This window comes from Colletotrichum fructicola, assembly GCF_000319635.2.
Source record: "Colletotrichum fructicola Nara gc5 chromosome Unknown KSG_Nara_v1_contig01, whole genome shotgun sequence".
NCBI lineage: Eukaryota > Fungi > Ascomycota > Sordariomycetes > Glomerellales > Glomerellaceae > Colletotrichum > Colletotrichum fructicola.
Genome location: NW_027094051.1, coordinates 134,214 through 149,021, shown reverse-complemented (window position 1 = coordinate 149,021; position 14,808 = coordinate 134,214). Strand labels below are relative to the sequence as shown.

Here is a 14,808-nt window from a genome sequence, read left to right as displayed (position 1 = left end):
TTTGAATATATTCTTCAGTGACGAATCTGTCTCGGGTCGTTATGTGACTGCGGGTTGCTAAAAGCTGTGATCTGCTACTAATTAGGATTTGGGTACATGAGCCATGCCTAACGAAGCTTTCGAAAGCTCGTTCTGGTGTTAAATATAGTTTTCGACCTGCTGTTCAGTCCATTTCCAAAAGTCTTCTGCAAGGCCTGTGCCGCCTTCTTCGCGAGACTTGGAGCTTTCCACCAAGTCGCTTCTGATCGAGTAGAAGCGGCCCCACGGAGCAACTGCATTGTTGAATCAGCACGAGTCGTCTTTGATTTTGGCAGACACTTACTCCAGTCTCCAGTCTTTTCGATGGTGACGTCTGGTGAAACGGCGGCGAAGAGCTCCGTGTAAGCCCCGTAGATAGGAGGATACGTTGTGGTCTTCCTGAAGAACCGCGGGATGAAAGCAGTGATGTGACGGTCTAGGTCTGATTTCAGGTTTCCGGGATTCAACGCCTAATCGGATGTCAAATTCTGTCCTCTGCTTGATCGTACACGCACATCGGCTCTTACCACGCTGATCACGCCGTCGGCCTTGTGTCGCTTTGCGAACTCTGTCGAGTGGAAGTAATTCCCCGCTTTGCTGATTCCATACTTGACCTCTTTGAGTCTATCCCGCTTGTAGTCGAGATTGTCAATCTCAATGGCGGGAGTTGGTGAGAGGACTTCAGTAGCAGAGCTTGCCACCCAGACGACACGCACACTGTCCTTGGGCGCCGTCTTGGCCGTCCCCACCAGAGTGGGCGTGAGCAACTTGGTGAAGAGGAAGGGCCCGACGCAGTTTGTGCCCAGCTGGAGTTCGTAGCCTTGGGCAGTCTGGCTGCCCTGGGGTGGCATCATGACGCCGGCATTGTTGATGAGGATATGAAGTTGCGTTTCTTTGGCAAGGAACGCCTTGGCTGCCGGCTTGACGGTGGTCAGGTCGGCCAGATCAAGGGTTAAAAGTTCAAGCTTGCCCTTGGAGTCGGGAATTGCTTCCTTGATGGAGGCGATGGCTGCGCGTCCTTTCTCCTCGGAGCGCGCTGTGACGTAGACGGTAGCGTTTTTGGAGTAGAGGATCTGCGCGACCTCCTTGCCAACGCCCGTGTTGGCACCCGTTACGATGCATACCTGTACGACGTGAGACGATGCCGTGCGTGTGGGGTTGAGAGCGACTGACCCTTCCGGTGAGATCGGCAATGTCTTTCTCTGTGAACTGCGGATGCGGGGGGAAGGCCTGAGTGAGCATGCTAAAGGGGTTCAGCATCGTGGGAACCCATAGGAGCGACATGATGAAGTGTCCCTCGCGACGGCGCTGCGCTAAGATCTAAGGAAAATGAAGGACGATTAATGCTGGAGTTTGTTCGACGACACAGTGGTTCAGAGAGATAGATACATCAGCGACGTCATCAATGTTCAATCCAAGAACATCAGAGGAAGGGTCTAAGATCACACCGACTGCCGGGACATGACCTCCTCGCTGCACCGGCTGGGAAGGCCATTGGGCCGAAGCTAAGCCAAGAGCGGAGCACCTGTTTGGCAGGCGACGAGGGTGCTGCCAATTCAGGAAAGAGAGTAGCCCGTTCACCGAAGAGATAGGACGTGATTGGCGAGGGTCACCGAGGTGTGGTTGGAGGACATGATCAAGGTGCTGACACCGAGATCCACGGATGTACGGGATCATGTGCTTATGTAAGTCATCGGCAAGTCAACCTTTGAATTCCCCGGCCATGCAAGCCGAGCCACGTGATGCTTCTCAGTCGACATGGCGCTTACCTAAGGCACAGATAGCAGTCGTAAGGAGGGCCGAACATTGAGTGTTGCTTGTGTGGGGGGCCGCCGACGGGTGCCGTGGGACATGGGGCGGGAGTCAATTCGCAGCCATGATTGGCACGGCGCAGTGGTCTGGACTGCCAGAGCTCGAGCCAACGTCTAATGCAAGACCAAAGACCACTTTTTTGTGAGAGCCAGCGAGTTGTGTTCGGCCTTTCCTTTCTCTCCAGCCACACGATTGTTGCGCTTGAATCCTGTTGGCCAGAAGGAAACAAGAGACCTCGCTAGAGGCCGGTTAGGAGGAGTCTCGCTCGCTGCAGGAGAACCGCCAAACCAAACAAACAACCTACCTTACCTTACCACCCTACCTACGCCGTACCGATACCTACTACGGATAGCCTAACGGAAGGAGAGCCTCACCATCCCAGGTCACTGGCCACCTTCTGATTGTGCATCACAACACCACCACCGCCGCTGCCACCGACACCGCTGCACGCCTCCTCGTCACGGCCTCATCGTCGCATCCAACTCTGCCCTGTACCGGATCGGAGCGGCCCTCAGCATCTCTACCTCATCCTCGTCGCGCACTCGAGCAACGGCATCTTCGCGTCCTTCCACCTCCCGCCTTGGCATCCACGCCCCACCAACGATCGTCCGTCGGTCCCCTTTCAGCCTTGTGCGTCCCGTCCGTCCATTTCTCGCGGGTTGATGCGCCCCCGACCCGACGCCGCGATACGACCAAAGGCGTGGATTGCGCTGTGCTCCACCTCCCTCATCCAGCAACGTTCCTTCGCCGTAGCCCGTCGCAGCTTCTACTTCCATCGCAAGAGATGCTTTGACCAGAGGTTACAAGCTTACCCAACTCTCGCCTTCCCTCTTCCTGCCTGCCATCTACCTGCGGCTCCCGCCAGCATATCTACATCTCACCGATATATCACGCCCGGACGTGCATCATACAAAAAGGAACGCCCCGGATCCGCTGCCGACGCATCTACGACATATCATCGGTGCATAAATATTGTGGTCAGCCCGGCGACATCATGTCTAGCCCACGTGCGTACCCATCACTTTCCCATCGCTTGGGTATCAGTCGGGTCCCCCTCGCTAACATCCTTTTCTACAGTCAGCGCAGAGGAGGAGTCTCGCTACACCTCCATCGTCGACGGCATCCTTGCGACAGCAGACCTCACCACCGTCACCCGGAAAAAGATTCGCCAAGGTCTGGAGACGGCCCTTGGCGGAAAGGATCTCAGTGCTCAGAAGGTAGGCACACATACCACGTTTGGGCGATTCGCGTGAACAACACCGTCGGGCACAGGCTGACTTTTCCTTCTCCAGGATGCTATCAAGGCGCTGATCGAGGAGCGCTTCGACGCCATCTCCGGCTCACCAGACGGCAACGATCAATCCGCAAGCCCTCCCCATAAACGTGAGGCCAACGGTTACGATGACGACGAGGTCGACGGCGATGGCGAAATACAGGTGTCCGTGTCTCCCGTCCGCAAGAAGCAAAAGCGCGAGGATTCGTCAGAGGACGCAGATGCCAAGCTTGCCGCCGAGCTGCAGGCGCAGGAGAACCGCATGGCCAGAGGGCGGACGACCCGCGGCGGCAACGGGGCGACCAACAAGTCAAACACCAAGAAGAAGAGGACCGCTCCCAAGAAGAAGAGCGCGACCAAGGTTCGCGATGGGGACGACAGTGACATCGAGGGAGGCGAGGCGCCTAAGCGCAAGGCCGGTGGTGGTTTCCAAAAGCCGTTCAACTTGAGCTCTCCCCTGGCGGAGCTGGTTGGCGAGCAACAGGTATGTCCCGCTGACCGCACTTGGCCCTTTGAACAGGCTCTAACATGTTTCGCCAGCTGTCCCGTCCGCAAGTGGTCAAGAAACTTTGGGAGCACATCAAGGGGAACGACCTGCAGGACCCCGAAAACAAGCGGCAGATTCTTTGCGACGACAAAATGCAAGCCATATTCAAGGTGCCCAAGGTGGACATGTTCCAGATGAACAAGATGATCGGCAGCCATCTCTACCCAGTCGAAGCAGAGTAAGGCCGAGACTGCAACAGAGTGGGGTGGCGGTGGTGGATGTAAATACAGGCGTCTTTCTGGTTTGGGCTCAGCAGATTTTAAGGGTTCTTTGGTCGGGCATGGGGGAAACGGCAGCAATTGAACAGGTTCGCGATGGTTCCAGTAGAAGAGTTTGTGGATGGCACCGTCATAAGACATGGTTCGCCCCATATGGGCAACACCGGGAAACGCTGCTGCGTTTGAACTCGCAGCTATGCGCAGGGGAGCGTCTGACCTGCTCGGCCTTGAGATACTAGGCCGACACTAGTCTTAGTCTCCAATCTGTCTAAACTTGATCGGCATTGGTGAGGCTCGGTGACAATGATGCAATCTAGGTAATGCCAAAGACCACCATACACAAGAACGCTTGAGCAGAAGACGCAGCTCCAAGGTGAGTCACCTTGCATACATGCCAGAGTTCCTGGACGTTCGAACTCAATCAGATATTCGTACCTTCAATACCATAAGCACTGCCACTTAAACATCAACGCCACACACACTGCCAGCTTTGGCCGGTGACTCGATGCGTTACGAGAGCTGATTCCAACTAACGTCTTATGTAATCATACCACACCACCCGAAGCTTCAACCAGCTGTCAACCGGACGCAGCGCGTTGCAGGGGTGAATGACGCACACCGAGAAGCGAGAACCGGAGAATCCCCGGCAGGCCTTTTTTTTTTCTCTTTTGCTCCCCGGCAGAGGACCTTTTGCTGGACCCCGCCATCCTCTCTGCTGGCATCCACCAATGCAAGTTCCTTTGGGAGCCCACACATAATCATTAATTTGGACGTCGCTCGTCTCGCGGCACCCGAATAAAACCGTCCGCGCTGTCTGTCTCTTGCTTCCCTCGATCTGCCTTACCCTCATTTTCAATTAACTGCTGTTCACTTCCCCGAATACTGCCGCGCGCACCGGAAGCCAGCTTCATATCCCTCGACAAGCATCTCGGTTCCACCAGCGACACTTTTCGCGCAACGGCAAACGGAGCAATCATCAGCCTTGACCGAGCCCCCACCCGACAAGGCGCATTCGATACCATACCTTTACCCAGAACAAGTCACCAAACAACGACGATCACGACGATCTCCATGACGGACGCCCAAGTGTCTACTGAATCCTCGAACCCCTCGCGGGGCAATCGCAACCGTGGCAGAGGCCGCGGCGGCGGGGGCGGTGGTGGAGGTAATGCTGGTTCTCGCGGCCGAGGCGGACAGAGGAGCGGTCGTGGTCGAGGCGGCAACAATGCTGGTGTAGCTGCCCAGTCCAAGGATGCAAGCTCGCCGCAAGCTGCCCCGAAGCCTGAGTCCAAGCCGGTTGCCCGCGCCGCAGCAGATGCCGACGATGCTGCTAGCACCGACGGCGAGGTGTGCTTCATTTGCGCAGAGCCCATTAAGTTCCACTCCATTGCGCCATGCAATCACAAGACGTGCCATATCTGCGGTCTGCGTATGAGAGCGTTGTACAAGACCAAAGACTGCCCTCACTGCAGAGTAAGTCCTCTCTGTGTCCAGCGGAACTACGGAAGCTGACTTGAGCCAAGACACCCTCTCCCTTTGTAATCTTCACCGAAGACGCAAACAAGCGATACGAAGAATATTCCGACGCCGACATCACGAGTTTCGACAGTAACATCGGTATTCGATATGCAAACGAAGAAATCGTTGGCGATACTGTAGTGCTGCTCCGATATAACTGCCCAGCCGACGATTGTGTCTTCGCCGGCCTGGGCTGGCCAGACTTGCACCGACATGTTCGGTCGACTCACCAACGGAAGATGTGCGATCTATGTACCCGCAACAAGAAGCTTTTCACCCACGAGCACGAACTCTTCGCCGATAAGGAACTTGAGAAGCACATGAGGCACGGTGACGACAAGCCTGGCGCAGTCGACCAGACTGGTTTCAAAGGTCATCCCCTCTGCGGGTTCTGCGGATCGCGCTTCTACGATGACGACAAGCTCTTCGACCATTGCCGCGAAAAGCATGAGAGATGTTTCCTCTGCGACCGAAGAGACTCGAGACACCCTCACTACTTCGTGAACTACCCTGCATTGGAGAAGCACTTCGAGAAGGACCACTTCCCATGTCTTGACAGGGAGTGTTTGGAAAAGAAGTTCGTGGTGTTCGAGTCTGAGATGGACCTGAAGGCGCACCAGCTGGCTGAACATGCCGACTCTCTTTCCAAGGACGTCCGCAGAGATGCACGCGTCGTTAACATGTCCGGCTTCGACTTCAGACCCAGTTACGAGAATGAGAGGCGAGGCGGGGGTGGTGGTGGAGGAGGAGGATCAGGTAGCGGCCGACAAGGACGTGGCCGTGGCCGAGATCCTAATGCGGATCCCATCCCTCAGAGCTCAGCTCAGCCGCTTCGTCGTGATGAGCTTGCTTTCCAGAGGCAAATGGCCATTCACTCAGCACAATCAGTTTCCAACCGAACATTTGGCGGTCAGCTTTCTTCATCCTCCGCGCCATCACAGCCCACCTCTTCTCGCCAAGGCAACGCCCCTGCGCCTTCAGCAGCTTCCCGTCAGACGCCCGCTCCAGCACTGCCGACGACAGCGATGGAGCAACTAAGCGTCACTGATATCTCGTCACTGCCTCCTCAAGAGCGAGCGATGATGTTGCGCCATCAGTCCGTCATCGAACGCGCCGAAACCCTGCTCAAGAAGGATGAAGCGAAAATGAACACCTTCCGCGAACACATATCTTCCTTTAGGAGAGGGAAGTTCACGGCGCCTCAGCTTGTGGACGCCTTCTTCTCCCTCTTCGCAGACACGTCGTCAAACGCTTTAGGAACGTTGCTTCGCGAAGTTGCCGATCTCTTCGAAGACAAGAAGAAGGCCGAGGCCCTGCAAAAGGCATGGCAGGATTGGCGGGCCATCAACGAGGATTATCCATCCCTTCCCGGTCTGGGCGGTATGCACGGAGCTACCACATCGTCCAGCGGCTGGGCCAGTGCCGCGACCGCCTCTCCCGCCACACCTGGTGCCGCGCCCTCTTCGAAGCAGTCTAGCCGTGTCCTGCGGCTCAAGAATAGCACGCGCGCAGGTGCTGCTGGTCCCAAGCCAGTCACACCAGCTGCCACGACCAACTGGGTGCCTGGCTCCTCCCAGCCCCGTCCCCCGCCGCCCAACGCCTTTCCCGCTCTCCCGGCTGCCTCATCGTCTTCATCGGCAGCGGCAGCCCCGAGACCGTCCTGGATCGGCCCGAACAACCCGTCCGCGAGCAACGGTAGCAGATCATCGGGACCCGCACCACGACAGGCCCGACCGGCTACTGGCGGCGATAACTTCCCTGCCCTGCCTCCGGCTCAAAAGCCTCTTACCACTATCTTTGGTTATGGCGGTGGCAGAGGTGTCCGCCGAGACCTGGGAGGCGCCTCGAGCAGCTTCAGCTGGGGTTCGGCCCCTGGAAGCGGCGCGGCGAGCGAGAACGCTTCAGAGAGGGAGGAGGAGGAAGCTCCTACTGGAGGCAAGAAGAAGAAGGGCAAGAAGGTGCTTGTGCAGTGGGGTTAGATCTGCTGCCTGGATAACGAGGACGAAACGATGGCTCGCCAAATGGCATTGGGAACATGGTTATGGATCCGATGGAATCGGCCGTACTGGGCCCAGGAGTTTTGAGAAAGGAAAAGTACAGAGAAGCTGAACAAAGCAAAGAAGATCAGACATGGAATGAGGTAGCGAGCAACTTAAGATTGTTGCGCCTGGTGGACTGCCTACGGAGTAAATGAGAACCCTGATAGACACCCGATTTCCATTAGCGACCCGCACAATTCAAGGCGATAGAATGCCTTGCAACTCGCTCGGCTACTATGCAGGTGAAGAGTATGGACAAGGCGAGCAGAGACCTGACATTATGTGCCCCAGAAACGACGCTGACCAAAGTTGGCGCTGATTCGATATTCAACCGATCGTGTGGACTTCATCAAGCCTTGAATCGGCTGTAGGACCATCAATGTCTCTGACATGCAAAACTTTTAGACAGTCTTTGGGCTATTGTGTTCGCTGTGCTGCCTGGCTAGGAAATCCATACGCAGTCTCATTGTTTCTTCTCGTTCACAGGATGCTGCGAAGACTTGGACACCCTCAGGCTCCAGAAAAACACAACGGTGGAGAAGAACAGTCTGCAATTGCACAAGGGCTTGACTTAATCTGTCAAGAGTGCTGACTTTACAGTCTACTTTCGTACAAAACAGACCTGTCAAGTTTGTGTTATCATCATTGCTACTGCCGCGCCAGTCGGCACATCTCTTAATGATTCCGAAGGGGACTCTTGCAGGTTGCAGCGATAAACTTGTTTGGATCGCCTGGTTCACGCACCTCCGATAGGGCAGCGCGACTTCGTTCAAGCAGATAACCCGTTCACCCTGGTTCAGGTGGTATCGAGGTTTCCTCAACTGGCAATGCGGTGACGGTTATCGCAACTTGATTGATCACACGTGCCCCATGATGTGCCGATGCCCTGGACTTGTCAAAAGAGGCAGGTGAGATTTCAAGGTGAACATAAATAAGTCAGAAGCGACCGACAGGTTCAATTGCTGTCTCCCATCGGCCCAAGTATTGCATCAAGTCGAGATCTATCTCAACCATGCATCGCAACCTCTTTCTTCTATCGGTCTTCCTGCTAGCCAATCCGGTGTCGGCAGTGACATGGTACTTCCTCCGGTACTACCCCGCCTCCGGGCAGAAGTTCACCTCCTTCTCGGGGGACATGGTGATCCCGACCCTGCAGCAGGCCGGGGTGTACTACCTCTGGCCCGGGCTGCAGCCCACCGACAACTCGGGCGTCTACCAGAACGTGCTCGACGGCCGCTCCGGCACGTGGTGGTTCGGGTCCGGGTGGTGCTGCTCGAACCCGAGCCTGCCCTGGGGCGGCGGGTTCAACACGTACGGCGGGGAGACGGTTTCGTTCGCGAATGCGCTTAAGGCGGATGGTTCTGCGTGGACGACGACTGTCGTGAGGCAGAGCAATGGTCAGAGTGTGAATAACGATTTTGCGTTGGGTAAGTTTCAGTCATGGAGAGTGAGAGCCTTCGCCTGACATGATGATATTAGCCGACAAATCGTTCAATCAAGTTCTCTTCGCTATTGAATTGTAAGTAGGTCTAAGATCTCCAGTTGGCATTTCTCTGATGGTGATTTAGGTATGACGTCTCCTGGGACTTTGGCCCGTTGGAGTTCAAAAACATTGTTATTGTAAGTAGAGTCGACTATCCTTCATTGGCATGCCCTCACGCTGTGTGCAGACATCCGAGGGAGGTTCGGACTCCAGCTGGTGCAACAGCTCGCCTCAAAACTACAACTCGGCCACGACTTACACCATGTCTGGGGTCAGCGCAAGCGTCAGTGGCACCACGGTCACTTGCACAATCCAGTCGGTCACTCTTCAGAGTCCGGCATGAGGAGTGGTATTCAGTGATTGCTATTATCGTGCTGTTGAAAGAGGGGAAAACCTCCAATGACAAACATATGGGGAATCAAGAATCAGCATTGTTTTGTGAAATCGCCTCCATTGCCTCATCTAGTCGTGAAACGTAAAAGTAAATCAGTGAGCGCGGTGTGAATGTAACAAAACGATGATCCGGTAGTGCAAGCAAGCCTGCAGAAGTCCATCCATCCCGCGAACAATATCACTTCATGCCCAACAAAAGCGGGTGAGCCCAGTGAGACAAGCAGCGATGAAGCAGCTTAGGGAGCAGGGACCTGGGAGGGGTTCCACCAGGGGTAGAAGCGTTCGCCCTCGGCGAGAGTCTTGAGGGTACACGCGGAACCCTCGCATCCAGCGCCGATCTGTTCGTTACCCCACCAGGGAACCTCGGCGCCGAACCACTGGACGGTGAAGAGCATGATGATGCCGGCGATGGCGATGCCGGCGGAGAAGGAGGCCGAAAGCACAAAGTTGTACTAGGAAGGTGTGTTAGCTAAGTTCGTCAGAGCAAGATTGGGGCTTGGAGCAGACGTACCTTAGACCAGAAGGCGAGGTACCGGCTGCGGACGTAGATCCACGACAGCCACGCGATGGGGACCGCGGGCCACGCGTACGAGAAGCTGTAGGGGGCCCAGTTGATGCCTCCGTAGAAGAGGGCGACGGGGTGGAACTGGCGGAGGTAGCGGTTCTTGGGGAAGAACTTGACGCAGTAGTAGAAGATGATGGGCAGGGCGATGCCGACGGGGAAGCCGAGCAGCAGGTAGTTGTACTGGCCCTGGTGGCCAAAGACCTTGATCGGGCCGATGGTGCCCCAGAGGACGGCGGCGGTGAAGAAGGTGTTGGGGCCGGGGCAGAAGAGACGCATCGGCGCCTGCGGGGTGCAGATGTTGGGGATGCTGATTTGGAAGTTGATGACGGCGGTGCAGATGAAGGTCGAGATGAGGGTGGCGATCATCTGGCAGGCAAAGGTTTGTCTGGGAGGGATCTTGAGGTAGTGCGCGACCTTCAAGTCGTTGGCGAAGTGGACGGCGTGAGCGCATGTGACGTATCTGTGCTAGTGTCAGCCATCAAGATGTCGATGAGGATGTGTTTGCACACGTACCCGAAGGACTTGAAGAAGTTCATGGCCAGAGCGTTACCCTCAACCCACATGCCACCGATAAACTCGGCCAAGACATTCAACGTAACCTCGATACCAGTCATGGCCTTGATAATACCGATGGGGATGACGAAGACTACGGCCAAGAAGACACCATAGGGAACTACACCAGGGGTCGTGTAAGTAGGCCAGCCAGCGACACCAGCAAAGCCGAACGCCGCAGCAACCAGAAGGGTGCCAAGATACCACCATTCGGAAACTGTGGTTCGGTTAGCCAATGTATAGAATGGAACTAGGGCAAGTTGCGATGCTTACCTTCAGCATAGTTGGCCATCAGGCGGTTGTGGATATCCTTGTACTCTCCGTCGTTCTCGCCCTCCTTGGTAGTCTTGCGACGGCGAATGGTGTTCCACATGTTCTTGAAACCCATCATGATTTCGTAGCGGTGGAAAATGCAAACGTGGGTGATGGCGGCGCTGTACAGGGCGAAGAAGGAGCCATAGACCAAGGTATTGGCAGCACCAAGGTACGCAGCTGAGTAGTCCATGTACTTCTCATGGTCGTACATTCCACGGTCGTCGAGCGCTCTCGATACATTGTAGAGCTCACCAAAGTGGTCGAAGACGCGGTTGGAATTGATGGGGATGTAGGCCGTGTTCCAGGCGTTGGTGTAGTAGATACCCATAATCACAAATCCCAGCAGCCACATGCCCAGCGTACGGTTGAAGGTCGAGAAGGCGGGCACCATGAGGGGGTCAACGCTGTCGAAGAGCATCACGTTCCAGTCAAAGGTGGGCCAGAAGTTGAACATTCCCAAGCCGTTGCGGAAGCCGGTCGTGATCTCGAGGTTGTGGTTGTTGGGTGCGATCCATGTCATCCAGCTGAAGAAGGTCAGGACCTCGAAGAGGTAGTTGGGGAACCAGAAGTAAATAAACATGGCGCCGAAGGACCAGAGGAAGAACTTGTAGCGGGTCATTGAGTACAGCTTTTTGAACGGGCCCGGTACGGAGGTGTTTGTCTCGTTGTGGAGTGCGGAGTTGAGAGCAATCGTGACGAGGGAGGCGGGCCATACGCAGTAGGAGGGGTAAACGATGAATCGGCGAGTGAGGCCTTTGGGATGTCAACAGCTGATCTTCATTCGTAGACGTTCTCGGTCACTTACCAGCAAGACCGTATCCAATAAAGTTGGTGGATAGCGCGATCAGGATCTGATAGGCAAAGCTCTTGGCGTACGGCTGATTGAAGTACTGGGGAAGAACCTGGGTCCAGACAATGTACTGAGTGTAAGGCAAGGACTTGGCTGTGTTGGCCATGATTGCGATGAGCATGTGCTCCTTCTTGTTGAAGCGGCCTGGGTTGAGCGGCAGCTTGATGCCGAAGCCGAGGGGGATCATGGCGTTTGGCATCCACTTTTCCCACGCCTTGCCGATGGGGAAGGCCAAGAGCTGGGCGACGTTGGATTCGATAGAGATCAGCGGTTGGCGCACACTGAAGAGCTGTGATGGCTGTCAGCTTGTGCTTTGGTCACTGCATGATGCGCAAATGAGGTTACCTGGTTGATGAAAGCAAGGAAGACGGAGAAGAAGACGCCAATGGTCCAGGCCCGAATCGTGCCACAGGGCATGGACGGATCGTCCTTGTTGTCGACGACGGCTCGCACCTCGGCGTACGGGCTGTTGTTGGTGATCAAGGCAGCCTCCAGCTTCATCTCCCAAATGATCTCCTCATGCTTCTCAGGGTTCTCGATAACATCATCATTGTCTGTTACAGTTAGCGTTGCGCAGAGACACTAGTGAGTCGGACCAGGGACTGACCGAGAAACTCGTGAATCTTGATGAGAACGCTGTGAGGGAAGTTTGGGTCACGGTCGTGGATCTTGAGCACATTCTGCATCATCTTGCGCACGCCCTCCAGAGAGAGGGTGGCGGCGATGGCCTTTGCCTCGACGAGATCATCCTCGGTGACATTGAGTTGACTTCCTTGGTGTAAGCTAGGGTTTCGAGCATTAGAAGTTTTATTCATGGTGACTTACGACTCGAAGGCATGCTCCTCGGAGTCCAAGCGATGAAGCTCTTGTGCTTGGTAGTCCTAAAGTACAAACGTCGGTGACTCTTCGTGTCTATCGCAACCTTGATGGTACTCACGGTTGGAATCTTCTCATCAGTCAACACGCCCTGTGTCTTCCCAATCTCAATTGGGGTAACGGGCGATTCGGTCTTCTCGTTCGCCATGGCGTTTTTCGACGACAACGTCGTGTGTGTCGGGGCTAGAGAAGAACAGACTGCAGGTGAGGACGAAGCTGGCTCCCCGGGACGGGCCCGATAATTAAAGTATTTTCAATTACGAGGAAGACGGTAACGCTTATCAGCGGTGCCACCCCGCCGGCGCCCAGATGCCAACCGGGTGCTCTGCATATTATGGACTGCTCGTTCTGGGTAGACGAAAGGTGGCAAGGTTCTGTGGTGATTCTCGGGAGCATACCCAGTCTAGGCCGCCTGGGCAGCATCTTGGCTCGCTCTCGAAAAGATCGACCTTCTCGGACAGGTATGCTGCCGATATCAAGGGTGGTGGACAGCAGATACGCAGGACAGAGAAGATTGGTTCGCAATAGCAGGGTCACTCGCCCCCAACTTGAGCATAAGGCTCGGCGCCGTGCGACCCAGTCTGGTCGCAGGGTCTCGAGGGAAACGATTGCATTGGCCAATTATTTGTTTGGTCACTTGAGGTCAGAGGAAGAGAGGCGGGGAAGACTTGACAGGGTCGCAGAGCTGAGAGGGAGGGACGCCCCAGAGATTTGGAGTTGAACACGGCCATCCCTGTCGCGTGGTACATCGGCTACGTGGGGGAGGGCCACTGCCAGTCAACCGGAGACACGGCGTGTTCATGAGTTTAGTTCCCGCGCTTTTTGCAGCGCTTGTTGTGAGGAGTTGATGATTCTCAGCTCAGATCTACAGCCATGACATGTTTGCGAAAATCATGTTCCACAGGGGGCGACAGACACCGTCAGTGCTTTCTTTTTAGCATCAGAGATTGAGGGTGTGGCTTGCAGGATGACGATACCCTGGGAGATCAATGTCTCCTTTGCGGTATTAGCAAGTCCCTCCAATGAATTAGGTAAGATGAATATGGGAACCACTCAAGAGGTGACAAACGTGATGAATGAGGCAAGTCGCGTAGCTCTGGCAGCAAGCCTCTCCTGTAGAGAGGCACGAGTGGCTTCCCGAAGAGAATATTGCGATGTCGCCAGAGACTTTGAAAACGCCGAGGCTTACAAAAGACCCTCATGGTACTTTTGCTTCTCTTATGGTCCTGGTTGACTGCATCAAGGCTAGCTACACTTGTGGAAGGAGGAATCAAGAGGGCTTCAGCTGACGGATGTTTCCCTGTTGGAGGTCCAGCCTGTATGCATGCATGTCCCGGAGAGACGGTTCAGTCAGCTTGTGGCCTTGAACCGGGATGCTGCGAACAGCAAACAAAGCAAAGGGCGGTTCCATCGGCCAGCAGTCGCTCAATGCAGAGATGAGAGGGATGATGAAGAAAGGCCGAACGACGGGAACCAAGTGTCACTGGGGATGAAGAGAGACGGATCACGTGTACCATGCAAGGGCATTTAAGGTTAAAATTGGCGCCAACACGGGCCAGCTTGTACATCGCCAGCTGGCAATAAGCTCTCTATGGACTCTGCCAGCTGACCACAGTCTCCTCTCTTCTTGCATCTTTCTCTCTTCCTACGTCCTCTTCATCCAACTTCACATCATCCTCAGAGCTGAAGTCTTTCGCAGTCGTTGCCGCCGCTATATCTCACACGCCATATCCTGCAGCTCTGAATCATGTCTCATGCCGGGAACTTTTGTGCGTCAAACATGGCGTCAAAAAGAGAATTGTTCCCGCGACATGGAGCTGGGAGTAAAGACGAAGGCTGGCGGAATATGTCGCCAACCAACTGCGCTTGATTCGATAGGTTGTCCCGTGAGACCAGCCCGCAACTGACTGTCTCTGCTCCCGAATGAGATTGATTGCGTGGCAGGTCTGTGCCGCTCACTAGCCATCGTTCAATATCCCCCCCCCAGCATCCATGTTGGTCTTCGTCTCGGTGGATTTCCTTCAAGCGGCCGTTCAGGGCCCCTGCAATGATACCCCTCTTTACCAACGACCCTCGATATCTCGAATTGGTCGGGTATCGGCATGCACAGTTCTCGTCAAGGACCAGTCGAATCATGTCTACGCGTCGGCAGGTTTCAATCCTCCTCCAGCGTCCCGTTCGGGCAGGAGGATAAGGCTCGCGCTATATAAAAGTCGGCACGACCACTTCCTTGGCTTTTCTTGGTTTTCTCTTGGAATCTTCTTGGGCCTTCAACCATCCCTCTACGCTCACATTTTGGCTTTATCCTATCAAACGTCCTCCAATCATTTGCACCTTCTCCGCGTTTGA

General features: G+C 55.1%; 5 protein-coding genes across 5 annotated transcripts; 3 read left to right on the top strand and 2 right to left on the bottom strand.

The window, feature by feature from the left end:
* Positions 1-138: 138 nt before the first annotated feature.
* Positions 139-1,302, bottom strand: CGGC5_v000039 (putative oxidoreductase; the record flags this gene model as incomplete). The annotated part of the gene is made up of 4 exons (XM_032023218.1): positions 139-272; positions 323-488; positions 546-1,142; positions 1,192-1,302. The coding sequence occupies 4 exons, from the start codon at positions 1,300-1,302 to the stop codon at positions 139-141; spliced, it is 1,008 nt and encodes a 335-aa protein (XP_031880010.1).
* Positions 1,303-2,824: 1,522 nt separating this feature from the next.
* On the top strand, positions 2,825-3,832 carry spp27 (Upstream activation factor subunit spp27; the record flags this gene model as incomplete). Its single annotated transcript, XM_032023217.1, has 4 exons — positions 2,825-2,837; positions 2,908-3,047; positions 3,123-3,587; positions 3,644-3,832. The coding sequence occupies 4 exons, from the start codon at positions 2,825-2,827 to the stop codon at positions 3,830-3,832; spliced, it is 807 nt and encodes a 268-aa protein (XP_031879889.1).
* A 1,107-nt stretch (positions 3,833-4,939) lies between these two features.
* On the top strand, positions 4,940-7,365 carry CGGC5_v000037 (E3 ubiquitin-protein ligase hel2; the record flags this gene model as incomplete). The annotated part of the gene is made up of 2 exons (XM_032023216.1): positions 4,940-5,341; positions 5,392-7,365. 2 exons carry the CDS (start codon positions 4,940-4,942, stop codon positions 7,363-7,365), a joined length of 2,376 nt encoding a protein of 791 aa, XP_031879888.1.
* A 1,072-nt stretch (positions 7,366-8,437) lies between these two features.
* Positions 8,438-9,251, top strand: CGGC5_v000036 (uncharacterized protein; the record flags this gene model as incomplete). Its single annotated transcript, XM_032023215.1, has 4 exons — positions 8,438-8,852; positions 8,905-8,944; positions 8,994-9,045; positions 9,096-9,251. The coding sequence occupies 4 exons, from the start codon at positions 8,438-8,440 to the stop codon at positions 9,249-9,251; spliced, it is 663 nt and encodes a 220-aa protein (XP_031879890.1).
* Positions 9,252-9,537: 286 nt separating this feature from the next.
* On the bottom strand, positions 9,538-12,607 carry isp4-5 (Sexual differentiation process protein isp4; the record flags this gene model as incomplete). Its single annotated transcript, XM_066150621.1, has 9 exons — positions 9,538-9,753; positions 9,813-10,326; positions 10,380-10,635; positions 10,692-11,486; positions 11,539-11,872; positions 11,929-12,137; positions 12,191-12,366; positions 12,409-12,464; positions 12,521-12,607. The coding sequence occupies 9 exons, from the start codon at positions 12,605-12,607 to the stop codon at positions 9,538-9,540; spliced, it is 2,643 nt and encodes an 880-aa protein (XP_066009621.1).
* Between the last annotated feature and the right edge of the window lie 2,201 nt (positions 12,608-14,808).